At 33.3% G+C, this 24946-nt stretch overlaps 1 protein-coding gene across 7 annotated transcripts; it reads right to left on the minus strand.

Annotated features, from left to right (window-relative positions):
- Positions 1–982: 982 nt before the first annotated feature.
- Positions 983–23360, minus strand: LOC111713232 (importin-7). Of its 7 annotated transcripts, none has more exons than XR_002767643.1 (34): positions 23260–23360; positions 22984–23034; positions 22537–22641; positions 21794–21927; positions 21476–21585; positions 20561–20691; positions 19840–19943; positions 19579–19651; positions 17527–17609; positions 17117–17254; positions 16734–16827; positions 16384–16482; positions 15960–16067; positions 15446–15603; positions 14694–14817; positions 14235–14347; positions 13822–13885; positions 13259–13312; positions 12469–12570; positions 12069–12149; positions 11141–11206; positions 10748–10837; positions 10590–10652; positions 10322–10408; positions 9505–9588; positions 9226–9363; positions 8889–9016; positions 8469–8595; positions 7928–8053; positions 6849–6914; positions 4362–4434; positions 2487–2567; positions 1732–2119; positions 983–1313 (listed from the first exon to the last, which is right to left on the minus strand). XR_002767643.1 is itself a non-coding variant. In XM_023488088.1 (34 exons), the coding sequence occupies exons 1-34, from the start codon at positions 23290–23292 to the stop codon at positions 1900–1902; spliced, it is 3162 nt and encodes a 1053-aa protein (XP_023343856.1). In that variant the 5' UTR covers positions 23293–23360; the 3' UTR covers positions 983–1899. The 7 variants fall into 7 exon arrangements, 3 of the variants coding, with proteins under 3 accessions (XP_023343856.1, XP_023343835.1, XP_023343828.1); XR_002767641.1 differs by having other exon boundaries at positions 983–1338; XR_002767639.1 differs by having other exon boundaries at positions 983–1404.
- Positions 23361–24946: the final 1586 nt, after the last annotated feature.

Genomic DNA, 24946 nt, shown 5'->3' on the forward strand with positions numbered 1-24946 from the left:
ATCAAGGAACAAATTCTATATTAGTTTAGCCCCATGAATGATCCTATCTCTCATGCCCAGTTCGAATCACATCATCTTTATTGTTTCAAGTTCAACTTGAATTTACAAGGCAGTTCTTAAAAAAGAAGTTTGTGAACTTTCGAATTCAAAATAAAAATGAAAAAGTTAACCCACTTACTGACGTCATACATTCCCACGGCAACTCCACCAAATATACTTAACAACTTCTTCTCGAATATAATGTTCCCAAACCCATTGTTATGTTATACAGAGAAGTTGAAAATTGTGGGTGTTCCGTGGTTCTTAGACTCCGGGAAACCTCTAGAATGTTGCAATTGCCGGTCGCTGGAAATCGTCCACGACCCCATGAGTGCACTTTAGAAATATCTCTTACAAATTTCGGAAAAATATTGCAGAAAATATTCCCCTTTCTTCATTTTAAGGTCAAAATATCTTACATGTCGAAATGTTAAAACTAATTTTGTAACTGTTTGTGCACACTGCTGAAAATGAACCATCAGGATTCAAGTCAAAACACCTAATTTTTTTCGGAATATATTAATATGCATGCTTCTGAGTTATAATCGAAATTTTCAATAAATGCCACCTAGGGAATTTAAAGAATTTTAAAGAAATTGTAGAAATCAAGTGCATCTTTAAGTCTTAACTCAATCGTAGCTGTAGGTTCAAAGATTAATCAATCATATCAATTGAACTAAACATCGTTTGAGCGAATTGAGCGAACGTAAGCTTATTTTGTTTATTACGACTAACGTTTTTGATCTTTTTTAACGATTTCTGGACAAAGCTGTGGAATTTTAACCATTTGTAAATCTGTCATTCTTCATAAGCGTTGTTAAGATGAAAAATTGAATTATCTTAAATTAGAACATTAAAAAAACTTCAAAATTAATACATTGAAGTTAAAAAGTATGCAGGACAAGACTGTAGGTATATGGGTCGCATTTCATAAGAAGAACAAGAAGATTAAAAAATATATTTCAGAAAAATACATAATATATGACAAGACATTTGACAAGAGGTGCACACGCGCAAAAAAGCAAACAATTTAAATAAAATCTCAATTTTTCATTTTTTATGTTGATTCTTGTTCGGACGGCGCATGGTCCAAGCAACGAATAAAAAATATTTTTTATGACAGATTCTATGAAAGTAGAACCCCCTTAGATCGTCTGCTTTGAACAGTGGGCAGTGGCACCTCTTTATACATTATTATCACAGAAGACAGGATACATTTTGACGCAGGGGACATTGCATACAGGGTAAATAGAGCCAGGTATTCAGCTAGATTTCTGGTAATTCATTAGGAAAATATAGCTAAATAACCGGCAAACATCAGGAAATATTTAGCTAGATATCCAGTGAACATCAGCAAATATATAGCTAGATATATAGCAAAAAATAGGATTTATCTAGCCATATATCCTGTGAACAGCAGGAAATATTTCAATAAATAAAAAGGTTTAGGAGTAGGTCGTCATACAAGGACTCAGGGGATATCCCAATAAAGATAAATTCTATTCACTCCTGTACTCGTATCCAAACCTTTTAATTCATGCTAGACTTGACGGAGGATTTAAATGGTTTAGATTCACAAAAAGACTTAAGATTTAATCGACAATCGACAATTGACAATCGACGTGTCACAGATCAGATAATTAGTTAGCTGACTCCCCCCCCCCTTTTAAAATAAAACCCAAATTCAAGAACCTTAATTCAAGTAGCGTTTTGACAAAAACAAATGTCTAAGTTGATTTCGTTTATAAACTCTCATTTCAGCAAATATCCAAAACAATGCAAATAAAGACTGGTTGTAAAATGGAGGCGTATCAAATACTAAGGACATGAAGCACTACATGTTTAAGCTGCAAACTTTCTCTAAACTTGTTTTAAATACACAAAATTCTAAATTTTTCCAAAAGATATTTTTAAAGTCTACAATATTGAAAGGAAATTATTGATTCGGGAGATGAGTTTACGGAAAATATTTTTAAACTATTGAGAAATTATGAATTTTGAGTCTATTTTCCAAAGGGTGATGTAGCAGGGGCTCCGAAGTTGAATTGTCCTGGAACAACTTGTTGATTAAACTGATATCCTAAAATAAACATCAATTACAAAAATACTCTAACTTCGCAATGAGATTCATTGTTTATTAAATGGACTAAGGTCTTAATTTTAAGTCCCTCCCCATTAAAAACAGGTGACGTATCCTATTCACAAAGGTTTTGGCTTTTCCTGATAAATATGTATCAGATAAACTCATAACCTTATCTTTGAAAGTTGATTAATTTAAATTGTGGTTTCTCTGCTTGGAAATTGTCAGAATTGAACATTTATAAGTGAGAAAAATTTACACATAAAGGTTTTAAGGGCATTGTTGTGATTCAGGCATATCCCTTCTTAAATGGAAGGTTGCACTTGAAATTGAAACGACATCCTCTTTAAGAAAACGAAAAGTTTACCTCCTTGTTGTTGAATTTTTCTACTTTCCCTCTCAGCCAGCCTTTGGTTGCTCAGGGTGATCACTTCAGTCAAAGCTTTACCTGAATACGAGGATAATAACAATAAAGTCTATATAATAAAGCTCTTAACTGATAAATATAAATTCCTATTTTTATTTTTTCAAAAATCTATGTTTTCAGTTTCATTGGCAATGCCGGGCACTTCAGCTAGAAGAACAGAAGTCAACAAACGAATTATTTTTTAAATCTTGAATTATTATAGAAGATTTCCTTGACCATTAGGGTGTCCCAGATCGAATACCAAAAAAATTGGATTTTCAATATAATTGGTATTTAATCCCATTCATATAAGTCAATCCTGAGCACAAAGATACAAAAATAAAATTCTTAAAAATTTCTATCAGCTTTATGTAAAACTTGAAGAGCCACTCCCTTGAAGAACTAATAACACAAATATTTAGTATGATTAACTCACTTGAAGAACCAATAGCTCCAATTTTTGGTATAATTAACTCCCTTGAAGAACTAATAACACAAATATTTAGTATGATTAACTCACTTGAAGAACCAATAGCTCCAATTTTTGGTATAATTAACTCCCTTGAAGAACTAATAACACAAATATTTAGTATGATTAACTCCCTTGCAGAACTAATAACACCAATATTTAGTATAATTAACTCCCTTGAAGAACTAATAACACCAATATTTAGTATGATTAACTCCCTTGAAGAACCAATATCTCAAATATTTGGTATAAATAACTCCCTTGAAGAACTAATAACTCCAATATTTAGTATGATTAACTTCCTTGAATAGCCAAGATCTCCAATATTTAGTGTAATCAACTCCCTTGAAGAACCAATATCTCAAATATTTAGTATGATTAACTCCCTTGAAGAGGCAAGATCTCCAATATTTAGTATGTTTGACTCCCTTAAAGAACCAATGTAGTAAATGCCGTACTTATAAAACTGCTTCCAGGCCTGTATCATCCAGGTACAACTCATCAGCTATCAATGTTACAGGGACAAAAGCTCTTATGCGATCAATGACAAACCAATGGGCACGCTTTCGTCAGCTATCAATGTCAATACAGACACAAGATCTTAAGCAATTAATGCTAAAACAATGTGCATGACCTTATCAGCTATTAATGTCAACACGGACACAAGCTCAGCTATCAAAGTCAACACGGACACAAGCTCTTAAGCGATCAATGCCTAACCAATTGACACGATCTTATCAGTTATTAATGTCAACACGTACACAAGCTCAGCTATTAGTGTCAACATGGAAACAAGCGCTTAGTCGATCAATGCTTAACCAATGGGCAGGATCTCAGCTCGTATGTTTTAATGAGGACCAAATTACTTAATTCCCTGTAATCAAATACCAACTAATGTGTATTTAGAAATCTATGTTGCATGTTAAGTTAATATTTGCATTTATAAAATTTGCGCATTTGCATCATCGTAGTTAAGCTTATCAAAATACGTAGCTAGTCTAGTCGCATCACAGGTTTTGCGTAATCGAGGATTAGCGCAGTTAGATTTACAGACAATGTACAACATAATTTATCTAGGTATGTACAATTGTATTTATTACACCAATAACTCCTACTATTTAGTATTTGAAGACATAATTACTCAAATATTTTGTATGATTAACTCTCTTAAAAACCAATAACTCCAAAATTTAGTATAATCAACTCCCTTAAAAACCAATAACTCTAATATTTAGTATGATAAACTCTCTTGAAGAATCAATAACGCCAATATTTAGTAAAATCCACTATCTTGAGGAACCTATAACTCCAATATTTAGTATAATCCACTCCATTGAGGAACCAATAACTCCAACTGAATGACCTACCTTGAACCTCGGATAGATGAGATGTAAGCTGATGATACCAGGATGGATTAGTAGTTTGAATACACCCAAGAACCTTGGAAAATATTTGATCAATAATAATAAATATACTTTTCAACGCAAAATTTTGAATTTGTAACTAAGACCGGTTAAAAAACAAAAACAATTTTTGGGGCTATTCTGTTAAATTAGTACAGTGCTTCCGTTTCATACATGTACTTCATAGAAATTATAAGGGGCAAAGACATAGCATTTTAGTTTCTACTCTTAATTTCTACTTTCTCATTTAATTCTCTCAATCAATCCTTGACCAGTTTCTCCTCCCAATTCGTTCATACTCTTTTACTCCTCTATATCCAATATCCATGGATAGATTGAGAAGAGAAACTAAGCAAGGACGGGTGGAGAGGATAAACTGAGCAAGGGTGGGTTAGAAGGAGAAATTGAGAAAGAAAATATATATGTTTTATTTAGTTCATTTAAAAATAATGAATTTTAATTTTGTTTATGCTCAATTGAACTGTATATAATCAGCTCACTTCAGTCGAGCGCGAGGGAGGGAATCCTCGGACGCCATGAGCCTCCGCTATGCAGAAACGAGCCTCACAGATTTTCAAGGCAGACCAAGCCTCCGCCATGCAGTAAGAGCCTCCGCTATACAGTAAACGATGCTTAAAACTCTTGGTTTTTATATGTAGTAAAACTGTTTGCATTTTATAGTGGGATAATTTTTTTTATCAAAGATCAGAAGTATAAATCAATTATTATATGTAGTGAATAATTATGACTAGTAAAGTAGTTTATAAAACTTTACGAACAATTTTGAGGAAAAAGGAAAACATTCAGAGAAAAAATTCTGAAAGTAATTTTATTTAATATTTTATAATCTTTGATTTAAGCGATACCTTTTTTGAAATTTTTATCAGAAAAAGATAATCAAAAATTTGACATTGACAAATAATCTGAATCTCTAAAATTTCCTAAGTATTGCTTCTATCAAAGATTAAAAAAATAAACTAAGATCAATTCAGAAATGAATTTCCAAATAGCCTCCTTACTGTGTAAGTAATGTTTTATTGTAAAACATAAATCTTATAACCCGATTTATGAGTCAATATAAGTTACAAATCATGACAATCAATAAACTACATAAATCTCAGATAAAATTTGTGTGCAACTATGTTAAAAAAATGAAGGAAAAAAATATATTACATGTAAAAACCAAGAGTTATAAGCAGTGCTTAGGATCCGGATCCGTTGGATCCGCAAGATTTTGGCTCGGATCCAAGGGGTAAAATATCAACCAAAAACTGCGAAAAACCTTTTTTACTTCTAAATCCAAAATCTGAACTTTTGAAGAAAAGAGAGATTGTAAAAATTTCCTCATATCTGAATGATTCATCAAGTTTTAGGATAAAAATATGCGAAAAAAATAAAACAAAAAATTTGAAAATTATTTTTTGTTAAAAAGATTCAGTAAATCTTATAGAAATGACCTGGATCCGGATCCGGATTTGGATCCAGATCCATTTTTTCCCAGTGCAGATCCAGGATCCGGATCCGGATCCGCATCAAAATTAAATGAATCCTAAGCACTGGTTATAAGGAAGCTATGCTGTATAGCGGAGGCTCGTTTAATACATGGCGGAGGCTCGTACTGCATTGCGGAGGCTAGGTCTGTCCAGATAATCTGGAAGGCTCGTGCCTGCATGGCGGAGGGCTCCCTCCCTCGTCTAACTTTGAGATCAATAGGAATTATTATTTGGATCCAGAGGATGATCCAAAAAAAACAAGAATTAGCGTTTTCAAGCCTCAATAATCTTTAAAAAATTAATTTTACAAGTACTCTAGTGTATATATAGCTTTTAATTTAAAGTGGTCTTCAAAGTAATGCTTTGTAGTGTGATGCTTCCGTTTGGCGTAAAACTTTGTCGAATGTTCGAAAACCTCTCGGTTTACTTTCAACAATTAATAATGCTTAAATCGATTAATACACCAGCTATACGAGTAAAAGTCTGAAAGTTTCCCTATTTCGAGAAACCCTAACCGTCGACGTAGTAAAGTTTATACAATGTTTATATTTCAAACTATTTCTGGAAGAGTTCCTAATTTGATGCTCTGACGAAAAATCTCCTATTTTTGCAGTTCGCAACCATAAGAATGGATTGCTGCAACCTCTCTTTATAAGTTTCTCTTAATGGAGTTCTGGGTTTAGGACTACGTTTATGCCTAGGATTTCAGAAAGCCCAGAAAAAAAATCTAAGAGGGTTCAGATATTTGTTAATGATTTTTGTTTGTTCCCAAAACAATATTGGTTAGCTCAGTTAGCTAAAGTTAACGGAGAGATTTTCTAATATTCGACACAGTTTTACACAGGATCGGACGAGGCTTCCAAAATGTTATGTCTCTGCTCCTGATCATTTTAATGAAGTAAATTAAGATAAGGTCGGTATCAATTATAATAATCATTAAATATGTGCTTAGAGTTACCTCCTTGAAAATGTTGTATTCATCAACATTTTCTCCTTCCTCGTCATCTAATGGTGTGGTATAGGCCTAAACAATTATCATTGTTTCTACTGAATTATTTAAAAATCGATGCTGAATCTAATATATTTCTAAGCAAGATTCTAAGCAGATGTAATGAAAATCATGAAATGGAATCTGCAAAGGATCCAGATTGAACCCCTCAGTCTTTTTATGGGTGTGATAAATAAAGCGGGGGCGGATAGTTACGAGCATGCTGCAAAGATTAAAACCATTGCAAATCTGTTTCGTGACGATTCACTCTTATAGGATATTATGATGAATAGCATTATTTCTAAGTGATAGTTGCAACCACCCTATATGAACTGTGTATACTGTATGTAAACATTACAATTATTTTTTACAAACATTGAGCATAGCCCTACTTCAAGGTTAAATCAGTTATATTCGAACCGTTTAAGATGTAGGAGCTACTGACTCACCTGAGCGTTTATGGTATGTAGATTTATAAATTTGATATTTAGCATATGTTCTGTCATTAAATGTATTCTATATTTGCTATTTCACTATCGTATATTTCAGTTTACACAAATAACCGAAGAATAAAGATTAGATAGTACTCTTGAACTCTTCAACTATTAGTACGAGAGTATTTCCGTAGTCCCGGATCAGATTGAGATTAGACTATGATTCCTACACTTTTATTTTAATTATCCAATATACACTCAACAAAATCAACCAAACTTTTGCATTAGAAAAATAACGAAATTTGATCGTTATAAACTCGATTTTGTCAAGAAGACAAACAATTTATTTCCCATACATCTGATAAACTCATTCTTACTCTTACTCTTCTACAGTGGGATCCGACCATAAAACTGTAGAAAAGAAATAAATATGATTTTAAATTAAATAATGGACATAATACACGCCAATTGTTCAGTCTACACAGACCCTTTTTTAACAACATAAAATATACGCAAGATTGCTTTAAAGTCGTGTTTCTATTCCACAATTTTATACATCTCATTGTACTTATCCAACTCCAATATAGCTTAAGATACTTTAAAGTCAATTAATACCTCCAGACTAGTTTCCTCGCAGCCGTCGTAATCATCATCAGAGAGATCATCCTCACTATCCTCGGCATCCTCGATACTTGCAGTTATCTTAAACCCTTCAGCTGATCCAGCCTTCTTCACCTTTTCCTGAACATATTATAGATAAATCTTTCTGATACATAGTCAGGACTTTAGTTTTACCAGACACATTTGAAAAATTATATCAACTACTTGATAAGAAAAAGAATTAAAACTTAGATAGGAACTTTTGATTCAGATATACGTTAAGCCATATTGGTCGTCTCCATGCGATACGGTAAAAACGGGTAGGAACGAAATAAAAAGCTGTAGAAAAGTTTTAGATGTAAGGTAAGGTAAGTAAGAAAGAAAATAGGTCTAAAGGAAGGGACAGACAAAATGACAAAAAATATCTATCAAATATTCATGTGGCTTATTTCATATGTAAAAAATATGACAAGTTAAAAATATATTCAATATAAGAAAATTAATATTATTCCATCAAAAGGGATGCTTGAACTAACCATAAAAAATGTGAAGATACCTGAAGACTTTCTAAATACACTTGTCCGTCATCATCTAATTCATCTTCATCGGAGTCCAGCAGTTCATTATCGACTCCATCCTCTCCATCCTCATCATCATCTTCGTCATCAGAATCATCCTCATTCCTAAATAGATAGAAGCTTAAATTGCGAATATTAAATCTTTCCTTATTTATCACAAAAAGTTGGATATAAGTTAACTACGATAAAAAAATTAGTTGAAATTAAAGTATATCGCAATCGCAGTTATATATATTGCTATAATTTGTTTAGATTCATATATTTTGTTGTATATTCATGATTAATAAAGTTACTAAGAAGTAGAAATATTTAAAAAAGAAATTCAAGTGAAGTGACAACAAATCGCAGAAAATTCTGTCACAGAAATCACGTTTGTGGATTCAAATTCCATCAATTACCTTGCTGCATAAGCTCTCTTGAGCCCATCAAAAAGAAGAATAATTGAAGGAACCAATTGCTGGGCAGTAGCAGCTATTGCAGGTTTATCTGGCATTTGCAGCAAATGACAAAGACCCAGCACACAAATCTAAATAAATCCAACAATATACAATCGGTAATAAAAATGAATTTGCATGAAACAAAGGCGGAGAAAACAGGCTGTTCAATAGTAAAACATTTCTCAAGACGCAATGTTTATTTATTTTAAACATTTTAGATTTCAGCGCTGAATCCAAATTTTCTATGAGTGTACGAGAAGAAAAAAGACGAATTTTTAGTCGGTATTAAATGTATAACCTTTCTATCATGGAGTCCAATAAAGCAGTCAGTGTCATGAATCCACTGTTGAATAAATTGAGCGAAAACGTTTTCTCCCATTTTATCCAAGGTATCCACCAGAAGTACAGGATTGTAATACATGGCTGCTATTATCACCTGAAAAAAATAAGTTTCCAACAATGTAACAAACCCCCGAAAAAAGTCCCCATTTTTCTGTTGGATGTTTGTTTCAAGCAACCCATGTGCCCGCTTCAATAGTTAATCATATTGAATTGACATTTATTATTTCAAATATACCTGGAGACACATTGTTCTCAATTCTGATGTTTTAACTTCCCTGGTCAACCTTTTCAGCACCAATTCAATAAAGATCGGGATAACCTAGGTATTAAATGATTAAATAAACAAACAAGGTTTGATTGTACATAAAGTTGTTTCTAAAGGTAACCTCGAGTCAACAACATATTTGTTTATCGGTGGAAAAAGTATGAAAAAAAATCATAACTAACTACTAATTCGTCAACCGTTTTTGCTGAAATTACCTTCCCAGTGTCCGAGTTTAATGAATTTGAGCCGCGGCTTAAATCTGCCAAAAACCGGTTTCAATTGAGCGCCGGCTTAAATCTTGAAAATTTGAATACAATTTTAAGTGGAACCAACCATATTTGAGCCGCGGCTTAAATTTAAGCCGTGGCTCCAATTCTTTAAATTCCGCTTCAAATAACATTTTAAACAAAAAAGATCTCGAGACTTCCTTGTAAAGTAAATCATCTTACTTCCCCAAGTTCTCAAGATCCGGTTCCGCAGTATAATGGTTCCCTGGACTGGAAACGCAAACGTTTTTCAATCCACTAGGTGAGCAGAGGCCGAATTTAAAGAATTTAAGACGCGGCTCAAATTCATTAAATTCGGACACACGTCCGGAAAATATTACTAAAATTACCGAGTTCTTAATATATCCAATTTTTTTCCACTAATAAGAGATCCGTAAAACCCCCCGATCTTAGATTGGTAATCTAGTTATGGGAAATTTGGGGGGGGGGGAAATCTGAAATTTTTATTTCAAATTTAATTTATTTTTTACAGGACGGGTCACTCACTTCCTTGTTCTCACCTGATCTATATTTAGTCCTTTACACTGGAGAATTATAACTTCCAACAATTTAGCAGCATGGCATTCTGGATCCTCCCCTGGATCACTCTTTAAAAAAAAAAAGTTCCAGTTAACAAATAAACTCCAAAGTGATTATTCAAAATTTAAGTGCTTTTTAAATTAAAAATATACTGCGAGTTTTTTCAAAAAACTAATTTCCCCCATATTCGGCAAAAAACGAGATTAAGCACATAAGTTTAAACTTAGCAAAATATAATAATAATTTTACCTCAAGCATAGTTCTAGCCATGTTGTACATCGCCATCATGTAGTCTGGGGTAGACAAAAACGCCTAAATTAATGTTCAGTTAATTCCAAATTGACTTGCATCCGGCGCCATAGTTTAACAATTAAATAAATTTTTAATTATTAATTACTAATAATTACCACTGTGTCAACAGTTACATAATTGTGAAGAGCTGGCATCATATCGGTGAAATAGTCCACTCCATCTCTCTGGAATACAGTGTACATCACCTAAATAAATATAAGCTGTACAATACTGACAATTTAAACGTAAAAGTTTGTTACTTCATATTTGCATTTCTTAATATTTTTTTTTGAAAAATAAAAATTAAAAAATGTAACTGGGGGAGACAATTTTTAGAGAAAACATAAACCCAAGGCTTTTGTTCGCCAAAAGCTCAAGGTTTCATTTTCTCAAACTATTAATTTCTTTACGACTACAACCTTCCTTGATCCTACCAAGCCATCTGAAGTTTAATTGAAATATAAATGATTTATAATTCCAAATATCTGGCGTTTTTATTCTCTTCTTACCTCCAGCATTTTCCACATGTTTTCAGAAATGGCCTTAGTTGTGAGATCACAGGTCAGAGACATGGCCTAAGTAAATTTAAATCAGACCTTATCTTTTGGTGAACATTTGAAAAAAAATTTAATTTTAGGTTAAAGGGAGTGTTCGCGAAAAATGAAAGGGGATATAGGCCTAATGCGATAAAAAAGCGTTTTTGATCGCTTCTAATCTTACTTCTATATGTTGCGTCTATACGGAAAAAAATTGTTTAAAAGGACTAATACCGAAGAACGTAGTGTCCATACAAATTCAGAAAGATTCAACATTCAACTCGGATCGTAAACAAATCAATTTATTTCCAAACAAATCGTTCAGATATTACAAACAATAATCATCGATTATTTTTCGACGCATTCGTAAATAGTTGATATTTCATAATATTTTGTATTTTTTATGATCTGAGAGTTACTTTTAAAAACATTTATTCCTGTTTCGAGGATTTTTGATAATGAAGACGACATTTTCATATTTTCCAGGAATGTTCGAAAATCCAGCGCCAGTGAAATATTATTTTTAAAAAGAAATCAAAACTGATTTAGTTGGAATTAAATTGATTTTTCGCGAACACTCCCTTTAACAATTAAAGAAAAGTACAATTATCCTGAAAAAAGTATTACGGTCTGAATGTAAAAGAATAAACATTTTTTCAGTTCCTTTATATGAAACTCAAAAGCTCATTTAGCACTTGTACTATTTTTTCTAACAGAGTTAATAGTCTGAATTTTTAAAAGGTCTACAAACATCAGGTTACAGAGATATAAGAAGTAGCAAATTAGAGTTTAAAGGAAAATAAATTTCCATTATGTAAATTTTCCCCAAAAACTTAAAATAAAGGAAAAATTTAAAGCATTTTATACTAATTATTGAGAATATGTGTATTGCTAGGGTTACCTCCTCATAGAATTCCATAATTGAGTTTGTGAATATATGATGAATTGCCTGCAGTACTACAGGTTCCAGGGCAGCATGCACCTAGATAATACGACTTAGAAGTCTGTTTTGTGCAACTCCATCCAGTTTGCCACAGATCCGGTTTACTGTTTTTTACTAAAAACGCCAATATGCAATATGGATCCAACTTAACTAAGGAGTTAATATTATCTCAAAACCAGTTTGTTATGGATCCCGACTCGTTATTACTAAAAATTCACTAGTATGGTTGGATATAAACCAACGTGGAAATCACATTCTTAATCCAAAAATCAGTCTCAAAGAAAATTAAAAACTTTAATACTTACAATTTCAGGATTTTCGGGAAGATTAAAATTTCCACCCATCCTATTTAAGTTACCTCTGCTCGCTCCTCCATGACTCCGAGGATGGTCTCCATGGTGTTAAGAAGACCCATGGCAGTGATAGCTTTCTCATCTCCGCTGTCAGCTGCTTCAAGAACCTGACAACGAACAAATAATATTTCATGCTACCATTCACTGTTATTAGATCAATAATTTAATCAAATATCAAATAGTTCATCAATAAATCAATTAATTTATTAATAAATCAATTATCAATAAATCAATTAATTTATCAATAAATCAATTAATTTATCAATAAATCAATTAATTTATCAATAAATCAATTAATTTATCAATAAAATAACTAATTTTTCAATAAATAAATTAATTTATTCATTTATCAATTAATTAATCATTTTATAAATTAATTTATCAATGTATCCATTAATTTATCCATATCAATTAATTTATCAATATAAGTATATTAATTTATCAATACATAAATCAATTTATCAATATATCAATTAATTTATTAATATATAAATTAATATATCAACATACCAATTAATTTATCAATAAATCAATTAATCAATCAATTAACAACTCAAATGGAAAATTTCCACATTATTTCCGACAATCTCGGAAAGAGACTTAGTTCGGTCTTCCACTCAAACTCGCACAAAAAAACCGCAGCTCATGACAAATTTGGTACTTTCTACTTTTTCATCTGGTCTAATCTAAGCAATCAAGCAATCAACTTATTAGTCAACCAACCAATCAACCATGTTTCACAACCAATCAATCAATCATGCTTCACAGCCACCCAAGACGATCTAAATCTACTACCTGAGCAAATGTTCCCACAAGATGTTGGCAGATATCAACAGCAACTGGAACCAACTACATAACAATACAAACTTATCAGAGGGGGGTGGGAACTACACATCAATAATAACAGTATTATTTTTGCTTTAAAACGAAAAACTACAAAAATGATATTATAATTAGTCCTGAACAATTCTTCTCGAAAAATTCTCAAATGAAATAATTAGGAACAAATACATATATTTAATATTTTTTAAATCTTCAATTACGAAAATTATCAAGTAATCTATACCAAAGTATTTTGAATCGTAAAAATATGAAAGCTTAAAATATGTTTAAATTCACAATCGTCGATTATGTAAAAATAACGCCACACTGTATGTTTGCAATATATAGAACGTTAGATCTTAAACTTGAACCGTTTTAAAGAAATAATTATTTAAATTTGAAAAATAAAGAAATTATATAGATTTGTAAGAATAAACGAGATTTTTCAGTGTTTCAGGTTGGATATTTTTAAATCTTCATTTTTAGTCTCTTCATGAATACTTTTAGACTTATTTAATATTTTGTTTGTACAATTCCTGCTCTGTGTAAGTACAGACTATTTTTTGCATCACACTCGTCAGATCATCGTTTTCTGTCTCCCTATAATAAAGAATTTTATGTGACAAGTCCTTTTTAACAAAATGCAGCTGCATTAAGAAGTTCTTAACTTACATATCTGTATAAAAGTTTTTCGCTCAAATATATTCTTATATATGTACTTGAGCTAACACTTGATTTAATAAAAAGGGCGACTAAACGGTGGAAGTAACCATGAAAATAATATCTAGCACACCGGTGTCCGAATTTAATGAATTTAAGTCGCGCCTCAAATTTCCCAAAAAACCGGTTTCAATTGAGCGCCGGCTTAAATCTTGAAAAATTTAATACAATTTAACCAATTTAAGCCGCGACTTAAACTCTTTAAATTCGGACTCGGGTACTGAATTACCTGATAATCTTAAGGAGTTCCAGAGTAATTTCTCGTATTTGAGGTTCAAGGTATTGCCTTGCTGCCTCTCCTTTACTAGTTAACATCATCTGTACAGCTATAGCAGCCTCAACCTGCATTAAAAAAAAATGTAATTCTAAACGTTTAGTTAAGTCAAAAGTCTAAATTGCAAAATTGACACTACAAAGACTTATTTTATATTTGGTTCTCATTATCTAGAGAATTAACGTTAGAATTCTTATTTTCTTTTCATTAGAAAAGAATGATTTTTACGCTTATATAAAATATAAATATAAAATGGAACGTAAAGCAATAATTTCTACTGAAATATGATATTTGAGAGGTTGAAGAAATAATCCAATGCTTTTTTGTACTTTAAATGTGGAAAAAATATTTCAAGTATAGCCGGCATGGGGGAGCTATTTTTTTAAAATTAAATTTAAATAAAATGTTTTTAACCTTGACTGGTGCTTCACTGTCATGAAGAAGACAATGGACAGTGAGCCTGAAAGCTTCCCTAAGAACCGTCTCATTGTTGTACTTCACGTCAGAGAAATAGTGGAGCACCCAACATGCACGAGCCCTGTTAGAATAATGTATAAATAATTTCTTTCATCAAATACCGGGGTGAAGAGTAAGAGTATGTTTTAATTGTTGTGATCTGAGAGTTACTTAAAAAAACGTTTATTCCTGTTTCGAGGATTTTTGGCAATGAAGACGACATTTTCATATTTTCCAGGAATGTTCGAAAACAAGTTGTAAGCTAAATATTATTTTTTTTTAAAAAATCAAAACTAGTATGAAATATTAAATATATACAAATGTGGCGAAAGATAATCGATGACTATAGGTTGTAATATCTGAATGATTTGTTTGATATTAATTTGATTTTTTTACGGTTTAAGTCGTATGTTCCAACTTCCTCAATTTGTATGGGCGCTACGCTCTTCGGTATGAGACGTCTTTATCAATTTTCTCCTTATAGACGCAACAGATAGAAGGAAGATTAGTAGCGATCAAAAGAGCTTTTATATCGCATTAAGCCTATACCCCCTTTCATTTTTCGCGAACACTCCCTTTAAGGTTAAAATAAAAGTTAAGAATCTTATTCTGGGAAAATATTCAAATCCTCCAAGAATGTAGTATGATATTATATAACTACAATTTTGATTATTACACTTTCTTCCTACGCCTAATATACTAATATTCACCTGAGGTGTCCGTGTGGAGACCCGAACTCCCTGAACACTATCTCAACCAGGAACTTCTCCATCTGCTCTTTATACATTGGTTTCTTTAACAGGATATCGGCCATTGTTCCAATCATGTGGAGGGCTCCATCCTTCTGACTGGGATTCGTCCCAGGCGCCTGGTTTTTAAAATTTAATATTAACTTCTTTTAGAAATAAATATGTTATGATTGAATTCCTATATTTTTAACAAAGTCCAATTACATATTACCCAACCCAATCCATGCAAATGAAATGTGAGTACAAAAATGTATGAAATAAGCAATTATAGAATTAATATAAAAAAATATTGGCCTGAAAATAATGAATTATAACTTAGCTCCTTACTAGTTTCAGTTTCAGGTCAACGTAACAAGGCAAGAAGTCCCCATATAATTATCAATACACCCCCCTGCCCCCCACCCCGACGCATTTCTCCCCAATTGAAAAAAATAATTTTATATTTCTTGTTTATTTTCTCTAGTTGATTAAATTCCTGAATGATCTGAAGAAGAAGTGTCATCGTCTTCTGTAACATCTCCTTCCTTTTTTTGCAAGCTGAGTGCAACAATGTCTGCGCTGCAGTTACAGGAGAAACAAAATCCTTATATAAAAAAATTGTAGTTTATATGATGTAGATAAATATCAATATTAAAACGACAGATTTTCATAGCATTAAAGTTCGTATATAATAAGTTAATGACGTAAATGTTTTTTACTTTCCTACAGATTCTTTAATGTAAATGCTTATCTAACTTCTTCTGAAAACTTGCAAACGTTTAGTATCTTAGAACTCCTTTTTTGCAGTCGTTTACTTAAATTTTGTCAATCTTACTGTTAACCTCAAAAAACAACATCGAAAAAGTAAGAACAGAAACACGAAAAAAGAACTTTAAATGGTCCCTTTATAAAGAACTTACTTCAAATATATCGAATTTGATCCTGATGTACTCGTACGGATCCGAATCCCAGAGTTCTGCGTCTTGTTCGCTGTAAGACATCAGTGGGAACACAATATCCTGAATATTCACTGATTTTAATATAATATTTACCTTACATTTACAATTATTTCACTTCTTCTAAAGCAACAAGAAATGAGACACCCAAATAATTCTTTTCACCCAAAACAAATACTATTCTCACACATGACAATTTAAAAATTCTTTCTTCACAAAGTAAGGGATTTCTTAACAGAAGGGGAAGGAGAGAAGGCGAGGGAAAAGGATATTTATCAGAACCAAAATCCCCTCAAATCAGTTAAACCTTATACCTGAATAATCTGAAGCATGTGGGGTTTGATTAGTTTCCAGGAGTGGGAATGGCTTACAGCGGTGTTAATATAATTCAACGCCTGTTGCATCACCCTAGTGAACAAACATTTCTAGAAACACTTTAGATTAAGGAATAATTCCAACCTTTAATAATGGATATAAAATATCCAAAATGTATGATATTTTAGGATAACCCTGCAGTCAATGAAATAATGGATGTAAATTCATATCCAAAATCTACGACCACTGAAATCATTAACTCATCTAATTCTAAAAAGGTTGATGTAGATTTATTGATTTTATACATTATATTTTTTTAATTGATAGTTTAGAAACGGTTCCTTTATCTTATCTAAGAAATAAGTAATTAAAAAAACCTTACCTCGGAGAAACATAAATCTTCTGCCTGTATTGATCAAGGTTTGTCAGCATAGATGTTAGAATTCCACCGGAGAAGGTTTTAAGAAACCACTCAGCAAACTCCTTATACTCCTTTGTAACACTTCCAGGTGAACCATACCTTTCAAAAATGATAAATGTAAAAGTGAAAAAAAAATTAGGTGAGTAAAACACAAAGCATTATTTTTCGAATATCACTAATGGACATTTTATTTTGCGAGCTGTTTTGTGTAAAATCGCTTATTTTATAAATGGTCACCCATAGATTTCAGAATAACATTAATACGTGCAGGAAATCTGAATTTTCTCAAAATAATTCTCGTTTTTTGAAGTAAACAACTTGGTGTAGGTGGTTTTAGGTCTCTCCAGCTTTTCAAATAAAATAAATTATACCTCTCAAAGAGTCTTGTAAGGGTATGAAGAGCCCACTTCTTCCTTTTCCACCAGATTAATTCAGGTCTGTCCTCTTCATCAGCCTAAATATATAATTAATATTTTTATAGTTCAATTCTGCACTCTATTTTTTATGCAGGGGAGTAAATGTTTTATGAATCCCCCCGGCACCACAGTGGTTCCGGAAGGCATAGCAGAGAGGGGACGAGAGTTTTTATCAATTGTTTGAAAAAATGTAATTTCGGTTTTTTTGCATCTGAACTCTGGAATATGTTTTGTATCCAATATCAGTTTAGAGAAAATTCGAGCCGGTGCGCGCACGCTTTAAGAAATTTTCAATTTTTTATGATAATTCGACACTTTGAGACGCCAAACTTTGTACAGGCTGCGTTTGGTCCTACAAATTGAGTTATGAGGCTGAGAAAACATACACCCTTGCTTTTATGGAGATCAAAGGGAAGTGAATTCAAATTTATTTCCATTCTTCATCTTTATTTCTCTTCCCTGTTATTCAGATTTTGATTGGAGCAAAAGCTGTAATTTACAATACTAGAAATTCAAGGCGCTTCGCGCCCATCTTCTATTTAAATTAGGAACATGTTCGAATTGTTTACATTTCAAAACAAAGATGAAAAAAGTTTTGCGGATTTTTAAAAAAAAAAATCGCGGATTTTCAAAAATTTAAATTTTTTTACAAAATTAAAAACCTCTTAAACACAAATTTTTAAAATTTCTATCATTCATAAACCTTCCCTGGGGTCCCTAGATGTCCCACAAAAAATTTGGGCCCGATCGATTCAGCCGTTTTGACGTTTATTGGATACAAACAGACAAACAGACAAGCCAAATTTATATATAGATACATCCCTGTGGTTCGAGTAATATAAGGTCCGAGTAGTTCTAGTAAAAGGTCCGAGTAGTTCTAGTAAAAGGACCGAGTAGTTCTAGTAAAAGGACCGAGTAGTTCTAGTAAAAGGTTCGAGTAGTTCTAGTATAAGGTCCGAGTAGTTCTAGTAAAAGGTCCGAGTAGTTCTAGTGAAAGGTCCAAGTAGTTCTAGTGAAAGGCCCGAGTAGTTCTAGTTAAAGGTCCGAGTAGTTCTCGTAAAAGGTCCGAGTAGCTCTAGTAAAAGGTTGAAGTAGTTCTGGTAGAAAGTACGAGTAGTTCTAGCTGGAGTAGTTCTAGTTGGAGTAGAGCTAGATAAAGCTTTAAGTAGTTCTAGTAAAATTTTTGAGTAGTTCTAGTAAAAGCTTCAAAGTAGTTCTAGTAAAAGGTTTGAGTAGTTCTGGTTAAAGGTTCGAGTAGTAGTTCTAGTTAAAGGTTCGAGTAGTGCTAGTTAAAGGTTCGAGTAGTGCTAGCAGTGGCGTAAATAAGGGGGGTTATTGGGGTTATTTACCCCCCCCTAGAATCCTGGGGGTAAATACCCCCCCCTAGAATCCCGGGGGTAAATACCCCCCCCTAGAATCCTGGGGGTAAATACCCCCCCCCTAGAATCCAGGGGTTAAATACCCCCCCCTAGAATTCTAGGGGTAATTACCCCTGAACATATTTTCAGGCCCTGAATAGCAGGGGTTACTCCATTTGCTGCCTCTACAAGTAACAGTTCCAGTTGCCTTGACCCCTTCCCTTCAAAAAAAAAATACATTCCCTATTGATTAGTCTGCACTTGTGTAAAGACGACTATTTTCATGATAGTAAAAGTTTTTGCGGCATTTTGCAGATGCTTAAACTTTTAGTTCGGTTACTTCAGCAAAGTTCACTCACACACAACTCGTCATANGAAAATGCAAATCAAACCCAACTTAAACCAATAATTTAATATACATCATGATTTTTTTCTAGGGGGGGGGGTTAAAAAATTCTAGGGGGGTAAAAATTTCCCCCCCCCCCTACAGAATCCTTATTTACGCCCCTGAGTGCTAGTTAAAGGTTCGAGCAGTTCTAGTAAAAGGTTCGTGTAGTTCTAGTAAAAGGTTCGAGAAGTTCTAGTTTAAGGTTCGAGTAATCCTAGTTAAAGGTTCGAGTAATTCTAGTAAAAGGTTCGAGCAGTTTACCTGTAGAGTATGAGCAGGAACATCGACCTCCGCCAACTGTCTCAAGATCTCCATCCAATTACTGAACACTTCTCTAAAAAAGTGCTTGTAATTATTATGAATAATTCAAGGTTTCAACTTTTTTTGAGAAATTTTTAGATGATTTAGGTGAAAAAAGTATTTAAAAAAGGTGGAAACAACTGCCAGTTGATTTCAAATTTTTCCTCAGAGCATCATTCTTGATAATCTATACCACTGTTTTGTTGCAAAAAAATTGTATACCTTGAAATAAGGTCTAACGGTAGAACATACTGGGTGAGAGCAAAGAATATCTTTAATATCTGTTTCTGAACTGCTACACTGTCTGCGCTGTCGTCAGGCATCATCTTAATTAATAAATTAAACATTCGGTACGCTATAATAGTAATTATAATTACTGCAATTATTTTTTTCTAAATAATTTTTTTGAACGTTGAACAGATAACGTACTCATTTCGGGAATTTTAGATATCATTGTTGCATTTAATGGATTTCTTTCTCGCAATTCTCATTTTTTTTTTCCTTTCCCGAGATAAAAAAAAACTATAGAATCAACGAACTTATTTCTGATTTTTTTTATTTCCTGTCCCGTAACAAACAAAAAAATAGAAACTTGTTTAACGATGACAATTAACTTATTCACCAGTGTAAGAAACTCATTCAAAGGAACCAAGAAACTTGTTTTCCATGATCAAGAAACTTGTTTATCGAGGCTTCCAAAACCAAGAAACCTTTTTATCAAAACTCCAGAGACCAAGAAACTAGTTATAAGAATGTTAAAACATATTCACCGAAACCTAGAAATGGACCTGAAAGAAGAACCACAGAATGANTTCCATGATGAACCAAAAAAATGTATTTACTGTATAAGTATCCGCATGTCTCTTTGAGGGATTCATAAGATGGACACTAAAAATTCAGCATCAGGGCTTGTTGGGTTAAACTTTACTTCATCAAGTAGTACCTGAACCATTAAGGTGTATATTTGAGGAAGAAGAAGATTCATAGCATCAGTTAAAGGTTTCCGTTCCTCAGTCTTCTTGTATTCAAAGTTCTTAGTCAGCTGGTACAAACAGAGCAAGCTTCCCATCCAACCTGGGATATCAAGAGTCAAATACATAAATTTTCATCTTTCACTTATACCAACTTAGGAAGTGTTCTGGGTTTTAAGCCTCTAGCCAAGGTTTCCGGGGTTTAAGGTTCAATCCAGGCGGGTTCCGGGTTTTATGTTTCTATCCGAGGATTCTGGATTTTATGGTTGTACCCGAAGATTCTGGATTTTATTGTTGTACCCGAGGATTCTGGATATTATTGTTGTACCCGAGGATTCTGGATTTTATGGTTGTACCCGAGGATTCTGAATTTTATGGTTGTTCCCAAGGATTCTGGATTTTATGATTGTACCCGAGGATTCTGGATTTAATGGTTGTACCCAAGGATTCTGGATTTTATTGTTGTACCCGAGGATTCTGGATTTTATGGTTGTACCCGAGGATTCAGAATTTTAAGGTTGTACCCGAGTATTCTGGATTTTATGGACTCTACCCAGTTGTGCTGAGGTTTGTAGTTCTTTCTGGGCTTTATGGTTCTACCTCGGAGTTTGTCATTATATTTAAGGGTTCTAGTTTCTGGGTTTGCCTGAAGGCTGAAGGTTAAGATTCTAATTTTTAAGGTACTACTGAAGGATTCTGGGTTGAGATTTCAATTAAGTCTCATGGGTTTTGTAGGTTTCCTGAAAGTCCTGGCACCCGAGTGTTAAAGGTTCTACCCGAAGGTTCTAGATTTTGAAGAGTTTACATGATGGTTCTGACTGAAGGTCATACCTTAAGGTTTTGAAGATTTTACTTGAAGGTTGTGTCTAAAGGTTTGAAAGTTATACCTGAGGGTTCTGGATTTTGAAGGTAAATGGACACTTTATCCACTACTTGAGGCCATCTCCCCGGGAAATCATGCTTCACAATTTGACTGACACAAACCGCCAGCTGGACCCTAAAAATTTCGAAATAGAAAAAAAAACTAATAATATCGACTGAAGAAATCCCCAAGATACTTATAAAAAATGTCGGCGTAAATTCTCAATATAAATCAATCAATCGAATTGAAAGGTGTGATTGTGAATCATTAACAGCAAATTCAAATAGAGAGTCACGTGAAAGTACGATGCTAATCTCCTCAATATACATAAATACTAACTAACCTGATGATGTCTGGAGCGTGAACTACAGCTTCCACAATATTGTCCCGGATGACAGCTCTGTCCTGTTCATGTATAGAAAAGGGTACAGGAGCTCCAGGAGCATCAGGTTCACGTTCCTTCCAGTTCGTGCTCACCTAATATAAATGTATATAAGGTATCAAGGTATCTTGAGTAGAACCAGATATACTAACCCTTTCGTGAAAATCAGGTTGCTAGCATATATCAGTAAATCTTGAGTCGAACCAGAAAGAATAAACCTTTTTTTTGATATCAGATTGTTAGCATAAATCAAGTTATCTGATGATGAACCAGATAAATTATCCCTTTAGTGAACGATCAGGTTGTTAGCATATATCAGGGTATCTTGGGTAGAACCAGCTTACTAACCCTTTAGTGACAATCAAGTTGTTAGCAAATATCAGGGTATCTTGGGTAGAACCAGATATATTATCCCTTTAGTGACAATCAAGTTGTTAGCATATATCAGGGTATCTTGGGTAGAACCAGACATATTATCCATTTAGTGATAATCAAGTTGTTAGCATATATCAGGGTATCTTGGGTAGAACCAGATATATTATCCCTTTAGTGACAATCAAGTTGTTAGCATATATCAGGGTATCTTGGGTAGAACCAGCAAACTAACCCTTTAGTGACAATCAAAAAAGAGAGGGTCCGCTTCTTTCAAACTGAGCGCAAATAAAGGCAAATTTTACATCTCAATTTTTGCTCATCAATATTACCATGTTCTTGAGATAGATGACTGCAGCTTGTCTGACCGGTAACTCTATATCCTGACCCATCACTATCTGCAGGACCAGGGGGCCAAACCCAATAATCTTGTGAAGCTGAAATAAAATAATTCATCAATTTAAAAGAAAAAAATTGAAGAATAGAAGTTTTGCATAAGCAAAAAAACTTTAATTCAAATAGTTATAATGACTTTCGTAACATCAAAAGGATGCATATCACACTTTTTGAGGAAATCATTTGTTCTCTCAGTCAGATAGGGTTTTTACTTTGTGAGAAGAAAAAAACCAGTGTTTTATTCCTCCGAACATCGTAATCAATTAGGCATCAGAGGGGGAAGGGGATTTGAAAATGTCCCCTACTGAAAGTTTCTGCAAGGTCAAGTAATTATAGAGATACATTTTTGTCAATAATTCTTCAGGGTCCGGATATATCTTTACCTCGGTTAGTTTCTTCTCAGCTTCATTCCTATGATTTGGGTCTATAGTGCCCTGGAAAACAGAAAAATATATTTAAATAACTGAAGTAACTATTAATACAGATACTTTATTTTACAAAATACTTCAGGAAAACAAGAAAGATAGAGAAAATAAAATTGATGAAAGATTTGTTTGACACTTGTTATTTCCAACATAATATTGTAGCTAGATTTTTAAATGTTATAATAACAGAAATGTTATTTGAGCTAAATTTTTAAATGTTTTAGAATAAACTACCTTTAGAAGCTCCGCCAACTGTTTCGTGTCCATTTCCTTCTGAAATAACAATTTTTTACTACATGTTCACCAATATGAGTGGAAGGGGACCTAATTTTAGTTATAAAGTATTTCAACGTCTTAATAAAGGGTAATGGCAGGGGTAAGTTAAAGATCAAAATTAATTTACAAGCTTCAAATGCACCAATAGTGAATTATCTAGGACAAGGCCAACAATAAAATAGGCTCAATTCTAGAGAAAGATTTCCCTCATGGGCGTTGGAAGTTTAGCCTAGGGGGGTGAGAATTCTGCCGCCGAAATATTTTTTGATTCACGCCCATAACAAATAAAGAAATAAACCAATCATACACGACGTCACAAGTTTCAAATATAACAAGTAAAACTAAATTTTCTCACATTAGTTGAAAAGTTTTCCAAGATAAAATAAAAAGTGGAAAGAAAATAAACTACATATATAATTGCACTTATTTTACTGTAATATAAGCCCTTTGTTCTAAAATTATCACTATTATTTATAAGTTTGTCGGACACAAAAACTAGGTTGACACGTGTGACGTAAGAATACTGCTGTCCTGAGCGTATACAAATTCTATATTGCCATCTATTGTACTATACTATTGGCCCATAGTAGTGGAAGTTCACCCCCCCCCCCTAAAAAAGTCTTAAATTCAATATTAACCCAATAAAGACGGGGGGGGGGGCTTATTATAAGTATAGACGGGGGGCCTCCCAGGCCCCCCCCCCCCCAGCAAAGCATGGTTCATAGCCCAAAATTTTCAAGTCCAGCTCATTGAAAAATAAGAATCAGACCACTAACTTTTATTGTTTGGGTGCCATGGAGGTTAAAAAAGTGTCAAATAAAAAGGTCGGAAATTGGAGGCGTGTTTAAAGGGTATACAAGCCTATCCCTGGGTCAGGGGGGTCTGTATAGGCAAGGCCGTGGGGTTCTCGCCCCCCTAGAACGCCCCTTGTCTCCCCCTTTCATCAATTAGGGTTTGGGTGACAATTTCTGCAGGACAGGCTATCAAGGTCAAGCCATAGGTTGAGTAAGGTCCATGTAAAAAATTGAAATGAGATTAGAGGGACTTCAAAAAACCATTCTCTAGAAAATTAATAAAAAATAAAGGGAAGGGAGTAAAGAAATAAATTCTAAATTAAATAGTCGGAAAGGGGGGGCTAGAGAAAATGTAATAATATTCATGGCGAATACGATCTGATCGTCTATCATGCTCTCTGCTGTTACATGGTTCGGAGCAAAATCTCATGTTTATCTTGAAAAAACAATTGAACTAAGGATGACAGTTTAAAGAACCATCGGTTTAATTCATTGTCTGACAAGTGTATTTATAACTTTTTAACGTTTATTTTAAATGTTCTTTTCACGGACAAAACTACAATAACCCTTAAAGTTAGAGTAAAGCTCTATTTGATGGTCAGAAATATACCACAACGTGTAGCATCCCGCGTTCCTCATATCGTCTTCGAAATTTTGGGTTCACACTGGATTAAGCTGTCGAAGCTGCGAAGCTGTCCTTTTGGTGTCGTATCATCTGGACTGAATCTCATCGGAACTAAAAAGTATAAATAACAAAAAAAACTTTAGGATAGTTTACGCTTGCAGTATTGATTTAAAATCAATTTTGCAAAAATTAATTAAAATCTGGAATTTGGGGTGCAACATACGTG

The sequence above is a fragment of the Eurytemora carolleeae genome, unplaced genomic scaffold, assembly GCF_000591075.1.
Source record: "Eurytemora carolleeae unplaced genomic scaffold, Eaff_2.0 scaffold29, whole genome shotgun sequence".
Taxonomy (NCBI): Eukaryota; Metazoa; Arthropoda; class Copepoda; order Calanoida; family Temoridae; genus Eurytemora; species Eurytemora carolleeae.

What these genes read in the sequence shown, in the direction of transcription:
- LOC111713232 (XM_023488067.1), bottom strand. Translation starts at nt 23,292, where the DNA reads ATGGACACGAAACAGTTGGCGGAGCTTCTAAAG. An exon ending in TCAAATTCGATATATTTGAA is followed by an intron (nt 16,068 to 16,383) that starts GTAAGTTCTTTA and finishes TTTTTATATAAG; the next exon opens with GATTTTGTTTCTCCTGTAAC. An exon ending in TCTCCACACGGACACCTCAG is followed by an intron (nt 14,818 to 15,445) that starts GTGAATATTAGT and finishes TTATTCTAACAG; the next exon opens with GGCTCGTGCATGTTGGGTGC.